Below are 22,469 nucleotides of genomic sequence, written 5' to 3' on the forward strand. Positions count from 1 at the left end.
GGTTTTGGTGTTAATGATTAGTGATGTCACTATGTGCTTGAGTCTATAAACAATGTATTGGATCATCTAAAGCCAAGCAAGCATTGTGGGAGGCCCCTATTCATAATAATGTTAAAAGAGAAACATCCCAATGATTTTCGACTTGTTTCGGTCATTAGGAAAGTCATACTGTCATGCGCTTTGGAGGAAGAGGTGGAAATCTACTCACTTACACACATATATTGCATCAACAAAACTCACCCAAAGTAAGAGATAGGTTTTATAAATCCCATGTTTCGTTTTCCCTCAGATACATACGTTTGAGCAACACTTAATATGGGACAGAGGTCCAGGGCCCGAAACATCTGGCCAGCCTTCGGGTTGTCCTGGAGCTTGCAAATCCCAAGTCGCAACTCTCTGAAAAGCGTAGAGCATGTATAGATGCCATCCTAGAAAGCTCCGGGGTCTAGAACAATCGGGCTACCTCTGGTCAGCCTCTGGGGTATTTAGAATCATGCAACTCCAGAGTTGTAGCATGCATAGAACCTCCGTGACAATCCGGACTCTCCGGGATATGCAAACTATGTGCATAACGGTTGGATTTTTAGTGTCACATACCTAAGTCCACCTTCATCCCACGAGGAAGGTGACGGCTTCATTCATCTCTCCTCTATTTTTTAGGAGATCTCTGTCCGTAGCTAACCAATGTTGTCCAAACTTTAGGAAGAGCTAGAGGAGATCCCGATCCACACTTTCACAAAAAGCGGAAGTTGAATCCCCTTGAATCCTTGATAGATTTTACTCATAGGTCTAAAGACGGTAACAAGCTTTACTCATCGTGCACCATGGACGAGTGCGCGCTAAAAATGACATTCATTTTCTTAGACTACCCACAGTGGAAGTAACATAGGTAGTAACATCACATATATTTAGATAAAATAGATGATGTGGCAAGCAATAAATGGAGAAAGAGATGCATGTGGTAACATAGCTAGTTACTAGTAGTATGAGTAACATCACACATATCAAGGCAAGACGAGTCTATAGCCTAATAAATAATGTATTACATGTTACCACACATATGTTACTCTCCAGTATAGAGTCAGTAACATAGACTAGTAACATATGCATATTACTACTCTATGTTACTATCCATTGTGGCTAGTCTTAAGGATCTGTGTGTAGTTTTTGTTTTTAAATAATGCTCCAGTAAGGATTGCTTGACTTGTAATATATGGCCGGAAGTCAACAAGAAAGAAACTTTGAACTTGGAAGTCAACAACTGGCTGCTACTAGTGGGCAGTGGCTGCCAAGCGCTAAACATGGAGGTAGGAAAAGCGACACTTTAACAGAAAATCATTTTTTGTACTGCAATAATTTTAGCTACTTTATCCTATGGAGCCCTGTGCGCCAAGCCGCCAGCCAGTGGATTACAAAAATGTACAACATAGAACATACTCATTGTCCAGACCCCGGCTGCAATTTTGATTGTACAGGTCAAGAAACACCACTAGTGTGTGGCACACATCATGGAGGGCCTCTAGTAATAATTACTCCCTTTGTTCTTAAATATTTGTTTTTATAGAGATTTCAACAAGTGACTACATACGAAGCAAAATGAGTGAATCTACACTCTAAAATATGTCTATATACATCCGTATGTGGTAGTTCATTTGAAATCTTTAAAACGACAAATATTTAAAAACGGAGGGAGTAACTAGCTGTATCGGCAAAAAAATTGTCCCTTCTGACATGATGCGGGAACCAGGTCCATTTTACAATCTGAAACTGCACAACTATATGGTTGATCATTCGAAAAGATTTTTGTCAGTGAGGATCGTGATTGGGAGCATGAATAGTGAACTCAGAGACGGATTCAAGGGGGGACGAGGGGGGGGCGAGACCCCCCCTAAAGATCGTGTCGCATCTTAATAGCGATCAATTTGTCGCTAATATTTCTTCGTACACTTGCTTCGCCCCCCGTGCCTCGCATAGCCAAAGCCCATGTACTGCTGTCACAAGCGATTGCAGCCTAAAGGCCCAAATTCCAGAAAAATGAAATGAAAGGTAGCCCACAATGGAAACAAAGGGGCCAAGCTAGGAAGCAGTAATCCCTCAAAAAAAGGCTAGGAACCAATACGCACGGTTCAGATATCCTGTAAATCTAATCGTTTCGTTGCCAACCTGCTAAAAAAAACTGCTCCTCGATCGGGCCTGCCGCCGGTCATCTGTTAGATCTTCTATCAAATCTGTCCTTCGAGAAGGGAAAAGGACAGGAGACGTATCGATGTGTCGATCACGCATTCTTGCCGGCTGGCCGCACAGACGAGCAACCAAGCGAGGGTAAAAAGGTTGGTTATTTTTTACTTTTCAGCATTAGATTAGGTGTCTCCCGAAGACTCAAACCCTAGAGGTTGTAATTGTAGAACTACATGAATAAAAAATTAGCTCACACGATTTGGTCTCAGATTCCCAATATTGCCGCCGCCCGCTTGCTACCATCAGCCACCATCAGGAAGCACAATTGTCTGTGATCGTTGCATGTCCTCCCCATCCAAACTTGAGTAAACAGTGACGTTGTAATGGCCGCCCCTGATCTCTGTTGCCGGCTTGCCACAAGCATGTGCCATTTTCCATGGCGGGAATGGATCGTTTCATGAGGTATAAACATATTATTATTATTATTATTATTATTTTGACATCAACATATTATTGATATGGTCTGATATGGTAAGCCCTAAAGCATTAGTTAGTAGTAGATGTAGTTACATGTGTTTACTCGACGATAGATAAAGATATACTTTATCTTTTCTCTCGGTTTAGCTGTATTTTTCTGAACAAAAAAAACACATTGCTCTTTTCAAGCCATTTGCTTCAAGTTAAAACGCTTTACACTAAAACTCTGAATTCAACTCGCTAATCATATGATTATATAGGTAAATGTAGAGGTACATTTACACCAACAGTTGCAAAACATGCATTATTTTCTCATACACAAATTATTATATACAATGTGATTTTATGTGAGACGATATGTATATATTATGTGTGTGGTAATTATCTCTTTCGCCCTCCCCCCCTCCCCATGTTCAAATCCTGGCTCCGTCCCTGAGTGAACTCATTATTGACGACAGTGATGTGCCTGCTTTTCTCCACGCACCTACAAACAACCCAAAATATCTAATCTGACGCCACCCCATCCGTCTAGTCATCTTCATCATCGGTCTAGTCAGCTCGCACGGCTGCTTCTTCATTTTCGTCAGCTCGGACGGCTGCTTCTTCATTTTCGTCATCTTGCTCTCGAATGAGTTATATAAACAGCAAACTTGAGTAGCCCCTGAAAGAGCTGAGCATTTCAGGTTCAGGTATTTTGTCTCCTCCTCTTGTGTAGGTTGCTCTCAGTGCATACATACTCCCTCCGTTCCAATTACTTGTCGCGGGTATGGATGTATCTAGATGTATTTTAGTTCTAGATACATTCATTTTTATGACGAGTAATTTAGAACGGAGGGAGTAGATGCTTGGTTTGTTTTATGTTTGTTTGATTGAGTAAAATACCGTTCTTCTGGTTGTTGATCGTGTGTATTTTTATTCCAATGGAACTAGCTCCTTCATCGGTTTCTGAAGATGGCAAGTTCAGAGTCAGAGCGAACAGAGGTATCTCCTGCAACAGCACTTCTAGTTCTTTTGCCACCCCTTAATATGGTGCAAATTACTCGACTGAATGTACTTTTCAAGTGGAGCTCAATGTTCTTCTCCTCTAGGATTTTCAACTTGTGACCAATTGTATTTTTCGATGATTTTCTAATTAAGATGCCGCTGATTGTTTCAATCCGTTATAAGCCCTCCGTTCACTGATTTAGTATAACTTGTACTAAATCAGAGACACTTATTTTGAGACAGAGGGAGTATCTTATATGTCGTGAGCAAGTAAACTGGTCTGACATGGTTGTTTTTACTTCAGGCATACTTGCACGTCGACTGTGCTCAGCCACCAGCAAGAACTTGGCAGAGGAAATTCGATGATGAAGGCAAGAAGGTTGCTAAGTTTAGCATGACCATGAATGATCTCATGACAATGGTAAGTAAGCATATGAACACGGACCGTAGCTTTTGGCTTTCGCGTTTAGAGCCAAGAATGCTGACCATGATCCTGGTTGTGCTGTAGGTGCCCTTTATTGCCAAAATGCTTCGACTATACGTCCAAGAAAGCGCGAAAGGCCAAGTGAGTCACTCTTCTGTCATTTAACATTCAGCTAATCTGTCCACTAGCATGCACCTGCTGTTAAAATTGTCGGTGCAAATTATTCTGCTTAGTCAGTACTCAGTGAAATTGCTGAACAATCATTATCTTGTTTTTCTGCCAAGGCTTCGGTCTATGATCCTTTCAGGAAATGGATGGACAACTGCTACCGCGGGGTACCCCTCGGCGCACTAGGGCAAGTACTTCCGTTGTTTCTGGCCTTGATTTTACCCTGAAACTTTGCCTTGGTTGTCACATTCATGCAGTTAACTGAACTTCAGATGGCACTTGTATTCAAAGCACATTTCTCGTCTTCTTTTTTCAGTGCAGGAAGCATAGGGAGAAGCTACAGAGGGTACTTCCAGCATTTCCAAATATTCCCCAGGATGTTTGAAGAGAAGCCTATCCTGGCCAACCAGTTCTCCGTAATAAATTTACACTTGCTTTCATGACTTGCAATGCTCAATTAACCGTGGGAAAACGTCTTATGTTTCAATACTTTTACTTGTCTAGGCATTCGTTTCGCGTCCCGGCGGGAAGAGCTACTCCACGGTGCTGTCGGCACCGAAGGCCGATGTCCTGAAGTAAGCAGTGAAAGCGTAACAAGTTCACCTGCATTTCATTCATCTGATTATGCCAGCCCGCGATACCCATTACTCTGCAAATTTGCAGGGGAATTGATAAAGCCGGTATCGGATCTTGGGACTGGAAACTGAGAGAGAAGAATTGCACTTACCATGGCTTGTTCCCAAGATCCTGGACTGTCTATGATGGTACAATTCTGACTGACAGTACATCAGTGCCAATTTACCTGACAGAGATATTTGTGTCGATTAGCTTTGTCTGGCAGAACCTACTAATCTATGTTCCATAACTGCAATGTAGGTGAGCCTGACCTTGAAATCAAGATCACCTGCCGTCAGATATCACCCTTCATCCCTCACAACTACAAAGAAAGCAGCTTCCCGGTTGCGGTTTTCACTTTTACGGTACATTTCCTTCTTCAGAAAACTAATCCAATCATCCCACATTAGTTGTTGTTCAGCGCTTACCTTACCTTAAAACCTTCGATGCTTGCACCAGGTACAAAATTCAGGGAGCACACCCGCAGATGTCACATTGCTCTTCACATGGGCAGTAAGTGCAAGCCAACACTCTGCTCTTCACAACTGACACAAGTACACAACATCTCTGTACTTTGCAGCAAGGATTCGGCCTTAATTTCCTTGTTCATCCGTGTAGAATTCCGTGGGTGGAAAATCGGAACTGACCGGGAATCACACCAACTCCAGGATGAAGTAACGGCCGCGACAGATTCGTCTGAGGCGATGTGTTAACAGACAGCAAATCTCTCTGACAATGAGCATGTCTTTCTTTCCTTGGTGCGTGCAGAGCGCGAGACGGCGTCCATGGCGTCCTCCTCCACCACAGGACGGCGGACGGGCACCCTCCGGTGACGTTCGCGATTGCGTCTCAGGAGACCGGCGGTGTCCGCGTCACCTGCTGCCCGTCCTTCGCGATGGGCCCGTCCGTTCCCGGCGGCGAGCAGTTCACGGCCAAGGACATGTGGGAGGAGGCCAAGAACCGCGGCGCCTTCGGCGGGGCGCCCAGAGCGTCGGCGTCGTCGAGGCCTGGATCGTCCATCGGGGCGGCGGTCGCGGCGACGACGACGGTGCCGGCGGGAGGCACGCGTGCGGTGTCGTTCGCGCTCTCGTGGTCGTGTCCCGAGGTGAAGTTCCCCGCCGGGAGAACCTACCACCGGAGGTACACCAAGTTCCTCGGCCTGGATAGGGACGCGGCCGCTGAACAATTGGCCCACGACGCCCTTCTCGGTGAGATTTCCAAGGATCATTGGCCGGTGAAGATTTCTGAAATCCCTCTTAGGATTAAGATTTCTTAAAGCATTCTTGTGTTGTGTTTGCATGTAGAACACATGAAGTGGGAGTCTCTGATCGAGGAGTGGCAGAGGCCTGTTCTGCATGACAAGAGGCTGCCTGAATGGTGAGAAATTCAGACCAAGCTCAGGGTCAATCACCAATATATTTTCTCCATTAAACCGACTAATTACTGAACTGATCACTGACTAATTTCTGTACTGACTTGTGCCATTAGATGAAAAAATGTTGTATCGACTTGATCATGATTTGGGTTCTAGATCAGGTGGTGACACGATTCTTTTTCAGGTACCCGGTTGCGCTGTTCAACGAGCTTTACTATCTCAACGCTGGAGGCACAATTTGGACAGGCAATTAACACTGATCCAACTGAACTCTGAGGTCACATGTTTATCTTGGACAATGGCCCAAAATCTTAACTTTTCATTGTCACACAGATGGGCTGCCTCCGAAGAAGACCAGCTTTGCTTCCTCAAACTCAAAGCACGGATCGACGACGGAGTCCTTCTCTCTAGACGGGTTCCGTCCAGGTGATCCTGCAGCGGACGGCATCCTGCGCGCAATGGCGACGGCGGAGGAGCGGCTGGAAGCATCGTCGGCGTTCGGCACGGCGCTGCTCGGCGACGGCGAGGAGAGCGTGGGGCGGTTCCTGTACCTGGAGGGGATGGAGTACCACCTGTGGAACACGTACGACGTCCACTTCTACGCCTCCTTCGCGCTGCTCTCCCTCTTCCCGGAGATCGAGCTGGGCCTCCAGCGCGACTTCGCCAGGGCCGTCCTCCACCACGACCCGCGCCCCATGCGCACCCTCGACGGCGCCACCGTCCCGCGCAAGGTCCTCGGCGCCGTGCCGCACGACGTCGGCCTGCGCGACCCCTGGTTCCAGCTCAACGCCTACATGATCCACGACCCGGCGCGCTGGAAGGACCTCAACCCCAAGTTCGTCCTCCAGGTCTACCGCGACGTCGCGGCCACCGGGGACGCCGCGTTCGCGGCCGCCGTGTGGCCCGCGGTTTACCTGGCCATGGCGTACATGCACCAGTTCGACCGCGACGGGGACGGCATGGTGGAGAACGAGGGCCGCCCCGACCAGACCTACGACTTCTGGTCCGTCTCCGGCGTCAGCGCCTACACCGGCGGCCTCTGGGTCGCGGCCCTCCAGGCGGCCGCCGCCATGGCGCGCGTCGTCGGCGACCGCGGCTCCGAGGGGTACTTCCTCGAGCGGTACGGGCGGGCGCGGCGCGTGTACGACGGCGAGCTCTGGAACGGCGCCTACTTCGACTACGACAACAGCGGCAGCACGAACAGCAAGTCCATCATGGCCGACCAGCTCGCCGGGCAGTGGTACGCGCGCGCGTGCGGGCTGGAGCCGATCATCGAGGAGGAGAAGGCACGCAGCGCGCTGGCGACGGTGCTGGACTACAACGTGATGCGGGTGCAGGGCGGCACGGTGGGCGCCGTGAACGGGATGCGGCCGGACGGCGCCGTGGACGCGTCCTCGATACAATCCAGGGAGGTGTGGCCCGGGGTCACCTACGCCGTGGCCGCCGCCATGGTCCACGAGGGCATGACGGAGGCGGCGTTCCGGACGGCGAAGGGCGCGCACGACGCCGGGTGGGACAGGGACGGGTTCGGGTACGCGTTCCAGATGCCGGAGGCGTGGACGGCCGACGGCGGCAGCGGGTACCGGTCGCTACACTACATGCGGCCCCTCTGCATCTGGGCGATGCAGTGGGCGCTGTCGCCGCCGGAGCTCCACAGGGACGTCAGGGTGTTGCCGGGTTCGGTGTCCGCCGTGGCGTCGCCGGCAGAGGTGGTCCTGGCTCGGGAGAAGTTCGAGGAGGTGGCGAGCATGCTGAGGCTGCCGGAGGAAGAACAGCACAAGGGATATCTCAGAGCTCTGTACCAAATTCTCCGGCAGACGCTGCTCCCGGCATCCTGATTCTCTTACGGATCTGCTAATTTACATGCCGATGAAAACAATTCGCCTTCATCCGTTTTCTATGCCCTAAGATCTGTGTGTGGAGATTTGTGTGTGTGACTCGTTATTTGTCTCGTTTCTTTTATCGGATCCGTGTGGTTGACCCGTTATTTTTTCCATCGCAACCCGCGTGTCTGTGTGGTTGACACTGTCGCCCTCCTCCCAGCCGAACACGCAACCCCGAACAGAGTCGAGCGAGAGAGAGATAGCCATGGCGATTTGGAGCTCCGCCTCACCGCTCGATCCAGTGTTTTGGTGGTGACTCGTCCGCGCTCTCCCTCGTGCTACCCCGCTTCCTCCGCCTCCCTTCTGTTCCTGCCGGCGGGATCTGCGGCATCTCTCGGCCCCGCACCGATCCGTCCCCATTTCCGTCGCTGGCGATTTTGTTCGTCGGATTCAGTCCCCCCCCCCCCCCCCCCCCCCCCCTCCCTTTTTGTTGTTCTTGTGATCTGTTAGGTAGGGAGTTGGTTTTGTCTGTCAGATTTGATGATTGTATCCATCCCCCGCAGCTTTTTTCCGTGTAGATTTGTTTAGGTTGCACTGTTTCTGGGATGCGTTTGATTGTTCTGCTAAGCGCGGTAGCTGCCGTAGCTGGGATGTGTGTCAGTTCGATGTGCTGATCTATAATTGATTGGATGTTGGAGTTCGAGTTGTTCATGTGAGGCTGGCTTGCTTAGTTGTAGTACTTTGATGTATTCAGTCAATTCGAACGGATGTATTCTGTTCCCTGGCCTTTAATCCCTAGACCATTTCTCTTCACTGGTATCGGTTAGTGGGTATGTGGTTTACTCTGTAATTTCTATTTTGGATTTACAGTGCAATCCCCATTGTTTTTTAGAGTGATTTTCAGTGTAATTCATACTGGATTTTCATTGATTTTCACTGTAATCCGTACTGGATTTCCAGTGTAATTTTCTTGTGGATAGGTAGTATATTTGTAGTGTAAATCCAAAGCAATTTGTAGTGTAATCCCCGGTTATTTTACAGTGTAATTTCAGTGTATTTGCACTATATTTGCTAGTGGAATAATAGTGTATATGTCCTAATTGCAGTGTATTTTTGTCAGTGGGGTTGCACTGTATTTGTTAGTGGAATTACAGTGTATTTGTCAGTGATGTACAATGTAATTTGATAGCTGATTTACAGTGTAATTGCCATGAATTTGCACTGTATTCGCTAGTGGAATTATAGTGTAATTCACTTGAATTTTTATAGTGGAATTGCGTTTTGGATTTACTGTGTATTTGTCAGCAAATTTACAGTGTAATTCATAGCTGGTTTTACTGTGTAAATTCAGTGTAATTTACACTTTAATTGAGTAGCAGAGGAATTGTGACTGTTCTTGTGATGCACCGCTAGTTTGTATGTTCTTGTGATGCATCTGATTCCAGTGTATTTTCTTGAGGATTTAGAGTATAATTATATTCGGATGTACACTGTAATCTTCATCGGAATTCCAGTGTATTTTCTTAATGGGTGATTACAATGTATTTACAATGTAATTCTCAGTTGGTTTCCACTGTAATTCGCATGGGATTTCTTCACTAGTGGGTTATGTAGTGAAATAAAAGAGATGTAGATTGTAAATGCTATCAATGCATTTCTTCTTTATATTTTTGTTATGTTTTATCCCTTTTGCCATTTCATCTCAGACATTTTGTCCTTTTCTTTGTGTTTGTACATATTTAGGTTATAGATTAAAGTATGGGGAGACTCATGAAGGCTTTTGGTAAGGGCACTTCTGCTGCTTGTGTTCAAGATTGTGATGATTCAGATGGGGATCCTTTTGTCCCCAATGATTTTGCTGAGGATGATCCTTTTCAAGATTCGGAGGTTATATTTCTAATTTGATTTTTTATTTCTTTTATTTCTTGTTTGGTAGTTTATTTGTTCCGGTTTTCTAGTTCATTCATTTGTTTCATCTGTTAACTGCAGGAACGTCAAATGGATGATCATGATTTCAAGAAAGTCTTAGGCTATGCTTTTTAGCTGCTTTTTTCTAGTCTGGCTCTGATAAAGATGGGGTATGTACCCGCTCAGGGCATGTGCTGCTATGATGAAGTGGATTTATTTCTGGTCATGTCCTCTTCCAGTTTTTTGACTGTAGTCCCTGATGGGTTGTAGTGTAATTATTTGTTGATTTTGCTCTGTAATGCCCAGTGGAATTACACTGTATGTTAATTGGTCTTACATAGTAATTCTTAGCGGGTTCACACACTAAATTACAAAGTAGTTTACACAGTAATTTTAGCACTTCCTTACTGTTGGTTAGTGTTCATTTTTGTTGGCTTGTTCAAAACTGCAATTCTTATAGTGTAATTCTAGGTAGATTTACAGTGAAATTCTAAGTGAATTTACACTGTAATTCCTACTATATTTACACTATAATTCTAGGTCGATTTTACAGTGTAAATCTAGGTATTTACACTGTAATTCCTACTATATTTACAATGTAATTCCAGGTCGATTTTACATTGTAAATCTAGGTAGAATTACAGTGTAATTCTAGGTAGATTTATACTGTAATTCCTACTGGATTTACACTGTAATTCCTACCGTATTTTCAGTGTTTTTCTTAGTGTAGTAGATTTTACAGTGGATTCAAACTGGATTTACAGCGGTATTTAAAGTGTAAATCTTAGTGTAATTTTAGTTGATTTTATAGTGTAATTTTAGTGGTTTTTGTCATTTTCATTTTAATTGTGTGTGGTTAGTAGATTAGAGATGGGAAAGTATTGCCTGGGTTCTTTTTCTCCTTTCTCGCTGCTTTGCCTGTGTGGGTTGAAAAGAGTTGGGGTGTGGATCCAATAACATCTTGGTGCGGGTCCGTTTAAAAGCGGTATGAACCACCTGAAGTAGCTCAGTAAAAGAGTATGATCCACTCTGTTATTTGTCAAGACTCTAGTTAAAGAAAGCATGTTTTTGATAACTTTTTTTGTTTTCAGGATTGTTTTCTGCTACTAGAAAGCCATATGTTAAGGAAATCAACTTCATCTTCATTGAGGTACATCGCATGTCCTTTGATGCTGGATTTCATTGCATTTGGTTTGATTGTAGGCACCTGCACTCAATATTTTGAGTAAATTATCTATTAATGCAAACAAGTATTCAGTTTTGAACTGTAAATAAGTGCAGAGTAATTTTGCAGAGAAGGTCCCAGTAATTTGATCTAACAGTCACAAATTTCTCCTTTTAGTTCTGAACTGTAAATATGTAATCATTTTTATAGATTCTTTTTGTTTGTTGCTACTTGTGTGAGTGCCTTCTAGTGTGAATGTTTTTAGCCTGATTGTGTTTGTCCTTTTTCCTGTTAATTTCAATTTTTAGTGCTCATGTTAATGCATGTCAATATTCAGTGTAAGCAAGCATCCGATCATAGTAGTTTACACTTCTAAAGTTACTTAAATTCAGTCCTTCAATCACAACTATTTAAGAACAGGTAGAAAGTGTCTAAAACAAGTAGATTAAAGTGTCTTAACAGTGTTTGGTTTTTCAGTTTCCAAAGGGTGTGAAAATAGTCATATTTTCTCTCAACTGGAGCAATCCTCCCCCTTTTATGTTTTTAACTAGTTTTCCCAAAATGGAATTGCTAGCTTCCTGAGCATGTTTTGATCCCTGTAGTGTGTTTATTTCTGCAAATCCAGAAATCTATGATCTGGGCATGTAGTTTTCAGTTTTCCTGTGATCATAGACAACTAGTTCATGCGACCATATCCTAGTTGTTCCTAGGGTTTCTCCTGTTTCATGCTTTTGTGTGATTATGTTCTTATTTTCGATCTGTGTAGATTTTGTGCTTAACTTATCCTATGTAATGATTCACTAGCTAGAGGTATGTTCTTTCTTCCAGATTTGTTCAGGCAGGAGAGAGACGACAGGAGGTGATGAATGCACAGGAGACGCGGGGGGGGGGGGGGGGGGGGGGGGGGGTTACCTGTGATTTTTTTTTTTGCTTCTCCAGCCATGTTTGTGTCTAGAACTCTAGATCATGGAGGAATCGCCCTCTCTGGTGCCGCTTCTCTGGGGTAAATTTAGCACTTTCTCAGTGGAATTGCAGTGTAATTCTTTTGTGTGTTTTAAGTGGTATTTACAGTGTACTTTTAGTGTAATTACTGTGCATTTTCAGTGAAATTTACACTGTAATTGTTAGTGGAATTTACACTGTAAATGTTAGTGGGTTTACAGTGTACTTCTAGTGGATTTTTGCTCTGTATTTGCAAGTGGCATTTTTAGTGGAATTACTGTGTATTTCCATGGTTTTTACACTGTAATTATTAGTGTAATTTTGGGCCTTTGTATAGTTGATTCACAGCAGCAGCAACTGTAATTTTTCTGTAATTCGGCTTGTGGTTAGATGCCATCAGTTTTGGTCCTTTTCATCCTCCTGTAGTTAGCTTAGTCCACCTTTTGTTAGATTTTAACCCTTTTATCTGCTTTCTGTACGGGTTTGAATTGCTCAGAGCGTGTACCGTTTATAGTTTAGTGTATGGACCTGTTTAGAAGTGATTTGCGGGGCAGAGGCAATTTGCGGGGTAGAAAGAACAAAGGAACAGGGACACAAGACATATGACACTTGTCATCCTTTAGTTGGCTGAAAAATATGGCTGAAAACGAATTAGATTTCATCCGGATGTAGAATAGACAGTCCCTTCTCTTATCGGGGTGGAACTCCCAACTTCACAAACAATTCCACATGATGCGGCGCTGATTGCGGAGTGATCTGTAGCAAAAGATTCAGACCAAACTGTACTGTAGTTCACTGTAGTCTGTAGGTCATTGAATTCTTAAAATCGTCGTCCGAGTTCCGAAGTGCAAAGGTCATGCGAGGCACAATACTTCCTCCGTCTCGGTTTATAAGACATGCGCATCGTTCTAGATTGACAATTTAACTAGCTAAATATGTATCATATTGGATGAAAAATATATGTTTAGAAACTATATCCACTTAAGAATCTAATGATATACTTTTGGTGACATATAGCTCATATTTAGTTAGTCAAATTGATGACCTAAAACTACGCACACGCTCTATAAACCGAGACAGAGGGAGTATATGCATTCATCAGACCATTCAAGTGTTGAATTGGTCGTCTGGACCTGGACATATTGCACTTAAAAAATCTAGATGATGATTTTCATATTTCGACGTCCTACAAGACATTCAAGAGTACAATACTTGAGTCATTAGGGCAAACGTGATAGAGATACGACACACAATCAAACATGATGAAGAACGAAATCAAACACATGGAAACAAAAAATTAACGCGGAAAACCCTCCAACACGAAGGGGAAACCGGCAAATCTTCACTATGGGGGAGGTTACAAATTCTGGGGATTTACAATTGTTCAACTTATCCCGTGCGTCCGCTTCGGCCCAGCCTACCGACAACGGGCCTCGCTCCGACCGCTCGTCAGAAGTTAGTCTTTATCTTTATACATGAATTTGGATCATAACATAACAAAACACACTAATAAAAGTGGTGCACGTTTAAGTTACGGTGGGAATCAATTGCATATACAAATTACAAAAATGCATCTACATTTGTACCCAAAGTTTCCGAGACAAACCCCAAAGCCTCATTGTTAGCCCGAATTCCGCTGGTACCGCCGCCGGTCTGCCTCATCTCCGGTGGCCTAAGGGCCATGCAGGCGCGGTGGACCATGGCCCTTGCCGGCGGGATGGATCTTGCTCCGTTTCTAGTTGTTTAGTGTTTGTTTAGATTTTTTGTGTCCGGCGGGAGGGACCGTGGCCCTTGTTCTTCTTCGTTCGTGTGTCTACATATTGGATCTTTTCAATCTATACTTCTCTTCATCGGCGATGGTTGCTATTTTGGTACGTTTGTCCCGCGTGGTTTTAACACGACGACTTGCCGACTGTCTATCACAATAAGCTTTGTCCGGCTCCGATAAAGAAGGGGTGATGATGGCGGTGCACCTTTGACTTGCTACATTGTTTGTAGTCGTTGTTAGATTGTGAACGAACATGGATGGCTGGATGTAAATTTTATTATTTCTATGTTCTTTATACTGCCATGGTATGATGAACAGATAGAAAGTTATGCCAGAGAAAAAAAAAAGAGAAAACCTCCTAGAAAGACCAGTTGCCAACCTGGAAGAGACAGGCGCAATGATCAAACCTCTGAACGGCCGCGCCGTCCTCCACTCATCACGCGCAAATGTTATATGAAGGCATTTCAAATCAGTTTCCTCTATTTAAGTGAAGCAAGATAAGAGATTCCTCGTCTAAACAAGACTAGAAAAATGATAATGTCAACTCTACACCAGGATAACAAGCACCGGACCAATCGGCCGTGGGCTCCTGGTGGAGCGGTGAACACATTTGGCGGTCCTCGAAAAACAGAAAAACACGTTTGGGCCTTCTTTGATTTAAAGGAATCTTGTAGAAATTTTATAGGATAGGATTTTTATAGAAAAAATTCTTTTAGAGCTTTTTGGTTTGTAGGAATGAAATCCTATTCCTATAAAGGAATTTTTTCTATCCTCCACATTTCATAGGAAAATAAACATTAGCCTAGACTCAATGAAAAAAATCCTATGATGTAAATCAAAGTGCATCTCTTTTTTTATTTCTACTCATAGGATTTGAGATACATGTCATCTCATTTTTATGATTTTCCTATTCTTACGATTTTTCTATCCTATGAACTAAAGGAGGCCTTGGTGGTCAGCTCAGGTCTCAGGACCATGCATAAATACACCATTGTTGTAACAGTAGCTGGCCCCGTACAGACGAGTTGTAGGCGAGAGATTGGAAGATGGGACGCTTCTTGGTTGTCTGCTCATTCCTCGTGGTTCTGCTCAGCATGGCGAGCCTGACGGACGTCACGGAAGGGAGGGGCGGGATACGCTTCCGCATCCGCGGCGTGGGGGTCAGCGGCGGCAACCCCCGTAGCCTCAGCGGCGGCGTGCGCCGGCCCGTCGCTGCTGGCCGCCGCGGCCATGCTCCTGTAGCCGTGCTACGTGAGTGCATCGGCTATAGCGAATGAGGGAAATGCATACGGCTGGCAGGGAGATCTGTGCACGTACGTACGTAGGTGCTTGGGATGCGTCGGACTTCATGTCCGGCATGTCATGTCGTTGTAATTGGCAGGAACAACCCGTGTGTGTTTAGCGCGAGATTCGTGCGTGTGATCAAAGGGCACGCTCATGTGAGCCGTGCGCATATGTGGTACGTGGTCCTCTTTGTTGCCTGTGTTCATCATTTATTCTGATCTTGCCCGTCTGCGACACTGGTGTGGTGAACGATGCATGTTGCTTTTAATTTAGCACCCCAACTAGCATCACCAATATGTTTGGTACTCCCTCCGTCTCATAATATAAGAGCGTTTTTCACACTACATTAGTGTAAAAAACCGCTCTTATATTATGGGACAGAGGGAGTAAATGATTGTGAGTTTTGTCCATGTCGTATGAGGCACAAATATGTGTCGGTGTTTGCGCTTTAGTATGGGCATTATGAAATTGTCACGATGATCTTGTTTTTTAAAAAATCTATCTTTTCATTAAAAAATGCAAACCATCTACAAAGTGTTTAATATGTACCTGGTCTACCCTACTTTTTTTGAGGGAAATGCCATCATGGCGGTTTACATTTCATGTGAAAATAGGGCTACATTATTTGTGATTACATCGAGCAGAAGATGGTTGCATGTTGTTTCTTCAACTGAACTAGATGAATATCCAATGGTAGAATGTGTGATTGAGTCATTTTATTTTTAGTGCAAGTTGATGCCCGGTTGTTTTCAGCTTTGTGTTTTTATTGCGAAAGTGCCTTTCTACACCTAGGAGCACCTGGTGTGAATAGTAAAATCAAAAACATATTCAAAAAATTCTTAAATTATTTTGTGACATACTTTCACAAATGTTTATTTGTGCATGCAAAATTTCATCGCGAAATCACATTGGTGGAAGGTGTGCCAAAAAAACAAAACCGAAACTCTAAAATGCTTTTGTAAGTAACATTTCAGAGCATAGATTTTTTTTTTCACCAATGTGATTTTGGGATGAAATTTTACATGCACAACTAATATTTGTGAAAGTATGCCACAAAAAAATTCAGAATTTTTTGAATTATTTTCGCATTTATTTGATTTTACTGTTCACACCAGGAACATTTGCTCCTGGGCGTAGAAACTCCACGTCCTTTCTATTGACACTTTTTCTATGAGGTTGCTTTAAACCTCTTTTTTCGGGAAAATCCTAGACAACCCCACCCCTACCCCAAATCGACTGCTCACCTCGTCCGTCGCCAATGGCGGGCACGAAGACGGCTAGCTCCTAGTTCACTCTTTTGGTTATGTCGGTTGTGTGCACTGAGCGGAACTTGTTCTGCTGCATCATCTGTTGGGGAACGTAGCATAAATTCAAATTTTTCCTACGTGTCACCAAGATCTATCTATGGAGTCATCTAGCAACGAGGGAGGAGTGGATCTACATACCCTTGTAGATCGCGCGCGGAAGCGTTCAAGAGAACGGGGTTGATGGAGTCGTACTCGTCGTGATCCAAATCACTGATGATCCTAGCGCCGAACGGACGGCACCTCCGCGTTCAACACACGTACGGAGCAGCGACGTATCCTCCTTCTTGATCCAGCAAGGGGGGAGGAGAGGTTGATGGAGATCCAGCAGCACGACGGCGTGGTGGTGGAAGTAGCGGGATTCCAACAGGGCTTCGCCAAGCGCTGCGGGAGGAGGGAGATGTGTCATGGGAGGGAGAGGGAGGCGCCAGGGCTTAGGTGTTGCTGCCCTCCCTTCCCCCCACTATATATAGGGCCAAGGGAGAGGGGGGGGGGCGCAGCCTTGGCCCTTCCTCCAAGGAAGGGTGCGGCCAGGGAGGAGTCCATCCTCCCCAAGGCACCTAGGAGGTGCCTTCCCCCTTTAGGACTCTTCCTTTCCCTTATCTCTTGGGGCTGGTGCCCTTGGCCCATATAGGCCAAGGCGCACACCCCTATAGCCCATGTGGCCCCCAGGGCAGGTGGACCCCCTTGGTGGACCCCCGGACCCTTTTCGGCACTCCCGGTACAATACCGATAATGCGCGAAACTTTTCCGGCGACCAAAACAAGACTTCCCATATATAAATCTTTACCTCCGGACCATTCCGGAACTCCTCGTGACGTCCGGGATCTCATCCGGGACTCCGAACAACTTTCGAGTTACCGCATACTAATATCTCTATAACCGTAGCGTCACCGAACCTTAAGTGTGTAGACCCTACGGGTTCGGGAGACATGCAGACATGACCGAGATGACTCTCCGGTCAATAACCATCAGCGGGATCTGGATACTCATGTTGGCTCCCACATGTTCCACGATGATCTCATCGGATGAACCACGATGTCAAGGACTTAATCAATCCCGTATACAATTCCCTTTGTCTAGCGGTACGATACTTGCCCGAGATTCGATCGTCGGTATCCCGATACCTTGTTCAATCTCGTTACCGGCAAGTCTCTTTTACTCGTTTCGTAACACATCATACCGTCATCAACTCCTTGATCACATTGTGCACATTATGATGATGTCCTACCGAGTGGGCCCAGAGATACCTCTCCGTTTACACGGAGTGACAAATCCCAGTCTCGATTCGTGCCAACCCAACAGACACTTTTGGAGATACCTGTAGTGTACCTTTATAGCCACCCAGTTACGGTGTGACGTTTGGCACACCCAAAGCACTCCTACGGTATCCGGGAGTTGCACAATCTCATGGTCCAAGGAAACGATACTTGACATTAGAAAAGCTTTAGCATACGAACTACATGATCTTGTGCTAGGCTCAGGATTGGGTCTTTGTCCATCACATCATTCTCCTAATGATGTGATCCCGTTATCAATGACATCCAATGTCCATGGTCAGGAAACCGTAACCATCTATTGATCAACGAGCTAGTCAACTAGAGGCTTACTAGGGACATGGTGTTGTCTATGTATCCACACATGTATCTGAGTTTCCTATCAATAAAATTCTAGCATGGATAATAAACGATTATCATGAACAAGGAAATATAATAATAACTAATTTATTATTGCCTCTAGGGCATATTTCCAACAGTCTCCCACTTGCACTAGAGTCAATAATCCAGTTCACATTGATATGTGATTAACACTCAAGGTCACATCCCGATGTGACTAACACCCAAAGAGTTTACTAGAGTCAATAATCTAGTTCACATTACCATGTGATTTACACTCGATGAGTTTTGGGTTTGATCATGTTATGCTTGTGAGAGATGTTATAGTCAACGGGTCTGAATCTTTCAGATCCGTATGTACTTCGCAAATCTCTATGTCATCTTGTAGATGCAGCTACTACGCTATATTTGGAGCCATTTCAAATAACTGTTCTACTTGGAGCTATTCTAAATTGTTGCTCCATTATACGTATCCGGTATCTCTACTCAGAGCTATCCAGATAGGTGTTAAGCTTGCATCGACGTAACTCTTTACGTCGAACTCTTTATCACCTCCATAACCGAGAAACATATCCTCATTCCTCTAAGGATAATTTAGACCGCTATCTGGTGATCTACTCCTAGATTACCTTTGTACCCTCTTGCCAGATATGTGGCAAGGCACACATCAGGTGCGGTACTCAGCATGGCATACCGTATAGAGCCTATGACAAAAGCATAGGGGACGACATTCGTCCTTTCTCTTTCTTCTGCCATGGTCGAGCTTTAATTCTTAACTTCATACCTTACAACTCAGGCAAGTACTCCTTCTTTGACTGATCCATCTTGAACCCCTTCAAGATCATGTCAAGGTATGTGCTCATTTGAAAGTACCATTAAGCGTTTTGATCTATCCTTATAGATCTTGATGCTCAATGTTCAAGTAGCTTAATCCAGGCTTTCCATTGAAAAACACTTTCCAACTAACCCTATATGCTTTCCAGAAATTCTACATCATTTCTGATCCATAATATGTCAACAACATATACTCATCAGAAATTCTATAGTGCTCCCACTCACTTCTATGGAAACACAAGTTTCTCATAAACTTTGTATAAACCCAAAATCTTTGATCATCTCATCAAAGCGTACATTCCAACTCCAAGATGCTTACTCCAGTCCTTAGAAGGATTGCTGGAGCTTTGCATACTTATTAGCATCTTTCAGGATTGACAAAACCTTCCGGTTGTATCACATACAACCTTTCCTCAAGAAAATCGTCGAGGAAACAATGTTTTGACATCCTATCTGCAAGATTTCATAAATAATGCAGTAATCGCTAATATAATTCCAACAGACTCTTAGCATCGCTACGAGTGAGAAAGTCTCATCGTAGTCAACTCCTTGAACTTGTCGGAAAACATCTTAACGACAAGTCGAGCTTTCTTAATGGTGATACTTACCATCATTGTCCGTCTTCCTTTCAAAATCCATATGTACCTAACAGCCTTACGACCATCAAGTAGTTCTTTCAAAGTCTACACTTTGTTTTCATACATGGATCCTATCTCGGATTTTATGGCCTCGAGCCATTTATCGGAATCCGGGCCCACCATCGCTTCTCCATAGCTCGTAGGTTCATTGTTGTCTAGCAACATGACTTCCAAGACAGGATTACGTACCATTCTGAAGTAGTACGCATCCTTGTCATCCCACGAGGCTTGGTAGTGACTTGATCTGAAGTTTCATGATCACTATCATAAGCTTCCACTTCAATTGGTGTAGGTGCCACAGGAACAACTCCTGTGCCCTGCCACACACTAGTTGAAGAGACGGTTCAATAACCTCATCAAGTCTCCACCATCCTCCCACTCAATTCTTTCGAGAGAAACTTTTCCTCGAGAAAGGACCCGATTCTAGAAACAATCTCTTATTGCTTTCGGATCTGAGACAGGAGGTATACCCAACTGTTTTGGGTGTCCTATGAAGATGCATTTATCCGCTTTGGGTTCGAGCTTATCAGCCTGAAACTTTTTCACATAAGCGTCGCAGCCCCAAACTTTTAAGAAATGACAGCTTAGGTTTCTCTAAACCATAGTTCATACGGTGTCATCTCATCAGAATTACGTGGTGCCCCTTTTAAAGTGAATGTGGTTGTCTCTAATGCCTAACCCATAAACTATTGTGGTAATTCGATAAGAGACATCATGGTATGCATCATATCCAATAGGGTGCAGTTATGATGTTCGGACACACCATCACGCTACGGTGTTCCAGGCTGTATTAGTTGTGAAACAATTTCCACAATGTCTTAATTATGTGCCAAACTCGTAATTCAGATATTTATCTCTATGATCATATCATAGATCTTTTATCCTCTTGTCACGACGATCTTTCAACTTCACCCTGAAATTACTTGAACCTTTCAATAATTCAGACTCGTGATTCATCAAGTAAATATACTCAACATCTACTCAAATCATCTGTGAAGTAAGAACATAACGATATCCACTACACGCCTCAGCACTCATTGGACTGCACACATCAAAATGTATTACTTCCAACAAGTTGCTTTCTAGTTTCATTTTACTGAAAATGAGGCTTTCAGTCATCTTGCCCATGTGGTATGATTTGCATGTCTCAAGTGATTCAAAATCAAGTGAGTCCAAACGGTCCATTTGCATGGAGTTTCTTCATGCATATACACCAATAGACATGGTTTGCATGTCTCAAACCTTTCAAAACAAGTGAGCCCAAAGATCCATCAACATGGAGCTTCTTCATGCGTTTTATACCGATATGACTTACGTGGCAGTGCCACAAGTAGGTGCTACTATCATTACTATCTTTTGGCATGAACATGTGTATCACTACGATCGAGATTCAATAAACCATTCATTTCAGGTGTAAGACCATTGAAGGTATTATTCAAATAAACAGAGTAACCATTATTCTCTTTAAATGAATAACCGTATTGCGATAGACATAATCCAATCGTGTCTATGCTCAACGCAAACACCAATCTCGATGGTAGAGGGAGCGTACGATATTTAATCAACCTTGGAAATACTTCCAACACATATCGTCATCTCACCTTTAGCTAGTCTCGGTTTATTCCGTAGCTTTTATTTCGAGTTACTAACACTTAGAAACCGAACCGGTATCTAATACCCTGGTGCTACTAGGAGTACTAGTAAAGTACACATTAACACAATGTATATCCAATATACTTCTATCGACCTTGCCAGCCTTCTCATCTACCAAGTATCTAGGGTAATTCTGCTCCAGTGGCTGTTCCCCTTATTACAGAAGCACTTAGTCTCGGGTTTGGGTTCAACCTTGGGTTTCTTCACTAGAGCAACATCTGATTTTCCGTTTCATGAAGTATCCCTTCTTGCCCTTGCCCTTCTTGAAACTAGTGGTTTCACCAACCATCAACAATTGATGCTCCTTCTTGATTTCTACTTTTGTGGTGTCAAACATCGCAAATATCTCAAGGATCATCATATATGTCCCTGATATATTATAGTTCATCACGAAGCTCTAGCAGCTTGGTGGTAATGACTTCGGAGAAACATCACTATCTCATCTGGAAGATCAACTCCCACTCGATTCAAATGATTGTTGTACTCAGACAATCTGAGCACAAGCTCAACAATTGAGCTTTTCTCCCTTAGTTTGCAGGCTAAGAAAATCGTCGGAGGTCTTATACCTCTTGACGTGGGCACGAGCCTGAAATCCCAATGTCAGTCCTTGGAACATCTCATATGTTCTGCGATGTTTCAAAAACGTCTTCGGTGCCTCAATTCTAAACCATTTAGCATTACACACTGAACTATCATGTAGTCATCAAAACGTGTATGTCAGATGTTCGCAACATCCACAGACGACGTTCGAGGTTCAGCACACTGAGCGGTGCATTAAGGACATAAGCCTTCTATGAAGCAATGAGGACAAACCTCAGTTTACGGACCTAGTCCGCATAATTACTACTATCAACTTTCAACTAAATTTTCTCTAGGAACATATCTAAACAGTAGAACTGAAGCGCGAGCTACGACATAATTTGCGAAGACCTTTTGACTATGTTCAGGATAATTAAGTTCATCTTGTGAACTCCCACTCAGATAGACATCCCTCTAGTCATCTAAGTGATTACATGATCCGAGTCAACTAGGCCGTGTCTGATCATCACGTGAGACGGACTAGTCATCATCGGTGAACATCTTCATGTTGATCGTATCTACCATACGACTCATGCTCGACCTTTTGGTCTCTTGTGTTCCGAGGCCATGTCTGTACATGCTAGGCTCGTCAAGTCAACCTAAGTGTTTCGTGTGTGTAAATCTGTCTTACACCCGTTGTATGTGAACGTTAGAATCTAACACCCGATCATCACGTGGTGCTTCGAAACAACGAACTGTCGCAACGGTGCACAGTTAGGGGGAACACTTTCTTG

The 22,469-nt window shown here is 44.2% G+C and overlaps 1 protein-coding gene across 5 annotated transcripts; it reads left to right on the forward strand.

The window, feature by feature from the left end:
• Positions 1 to 3,188: 3,188 nt before the first annotated feature.
• Positions 3,189 to 12,428, forward strand: LOC125527756 (uncharacterized). 5 transcript variants are annotated; one of them, XM_087547703.1, is made up of 19 exons: positions 3,189 to 3,344; positions 3,586 to 3,636; positions 3,944 to 4,060; positions 4,148 to 4,204; positions 4,348 to 4,418; positions 4,548 to 4,647; positions 4,736 to 4,806; positions 4,895 to 4,995; positions 5,108 to 5,211; positions 5,306 to 5,359; positions 5,465 to 5,520; positions 5,615 to 6,054; positions 6,151 to 6,223; positions 6,406 to 6,467; positions 6,555 to 8,554; positions 9,788 to 9,931; positions 10,034 to 10,122; positions 11,044 to 11,102; positions 11,946 to 12,428. In XM_087547703.1, exons 2-15 carry the CDS (start codon positions 3,607 to 3,609, stop codon positions 8,057 to 8,059), a joined length of 2,841 nt encoding a protein of 946 aa, XP_087403829.1. In that variant the 5' UTR covers positions 3,189 to 3,344; positions 3,586 to 3,606; the 3' UTR covers positions 8,060 to 8,554; positions 9,788 to 9,931; positions 10,034 to 10,122; positions 11,044 to 11,102; positions 11,946 to 12,428. The 5 variants fall into 5 exon arrangements, with proteins under 5 accessions (XP_087403829.1, XP_087403830.1, XP_087403828.1 ...); XM_087547704.1 differs by having other exon boundaries at positions 6,555 to 8,483; XM_087547702.1 differs by having other exon boundaries at positions 6,555 to 9,931.
• Positions 12,429 to 22,469: the final 10,041 nt, after the last annotated feature.

The sequence above is a fragment of the Triticum urartu genome, chromosome 3A (assembly GCF_056163025.1).
Source record: "Triticum urartu cultivar PI428250 chromosome 3A, HENAU_Tu73, whole genome shotgun sequence".
Taxonomy (NCBI): Eukaryota; Viridiplantae; Streptophyta; class Magnoliopsida; order Poales; family Poaceae; genus Triticum; species Triticum urartu.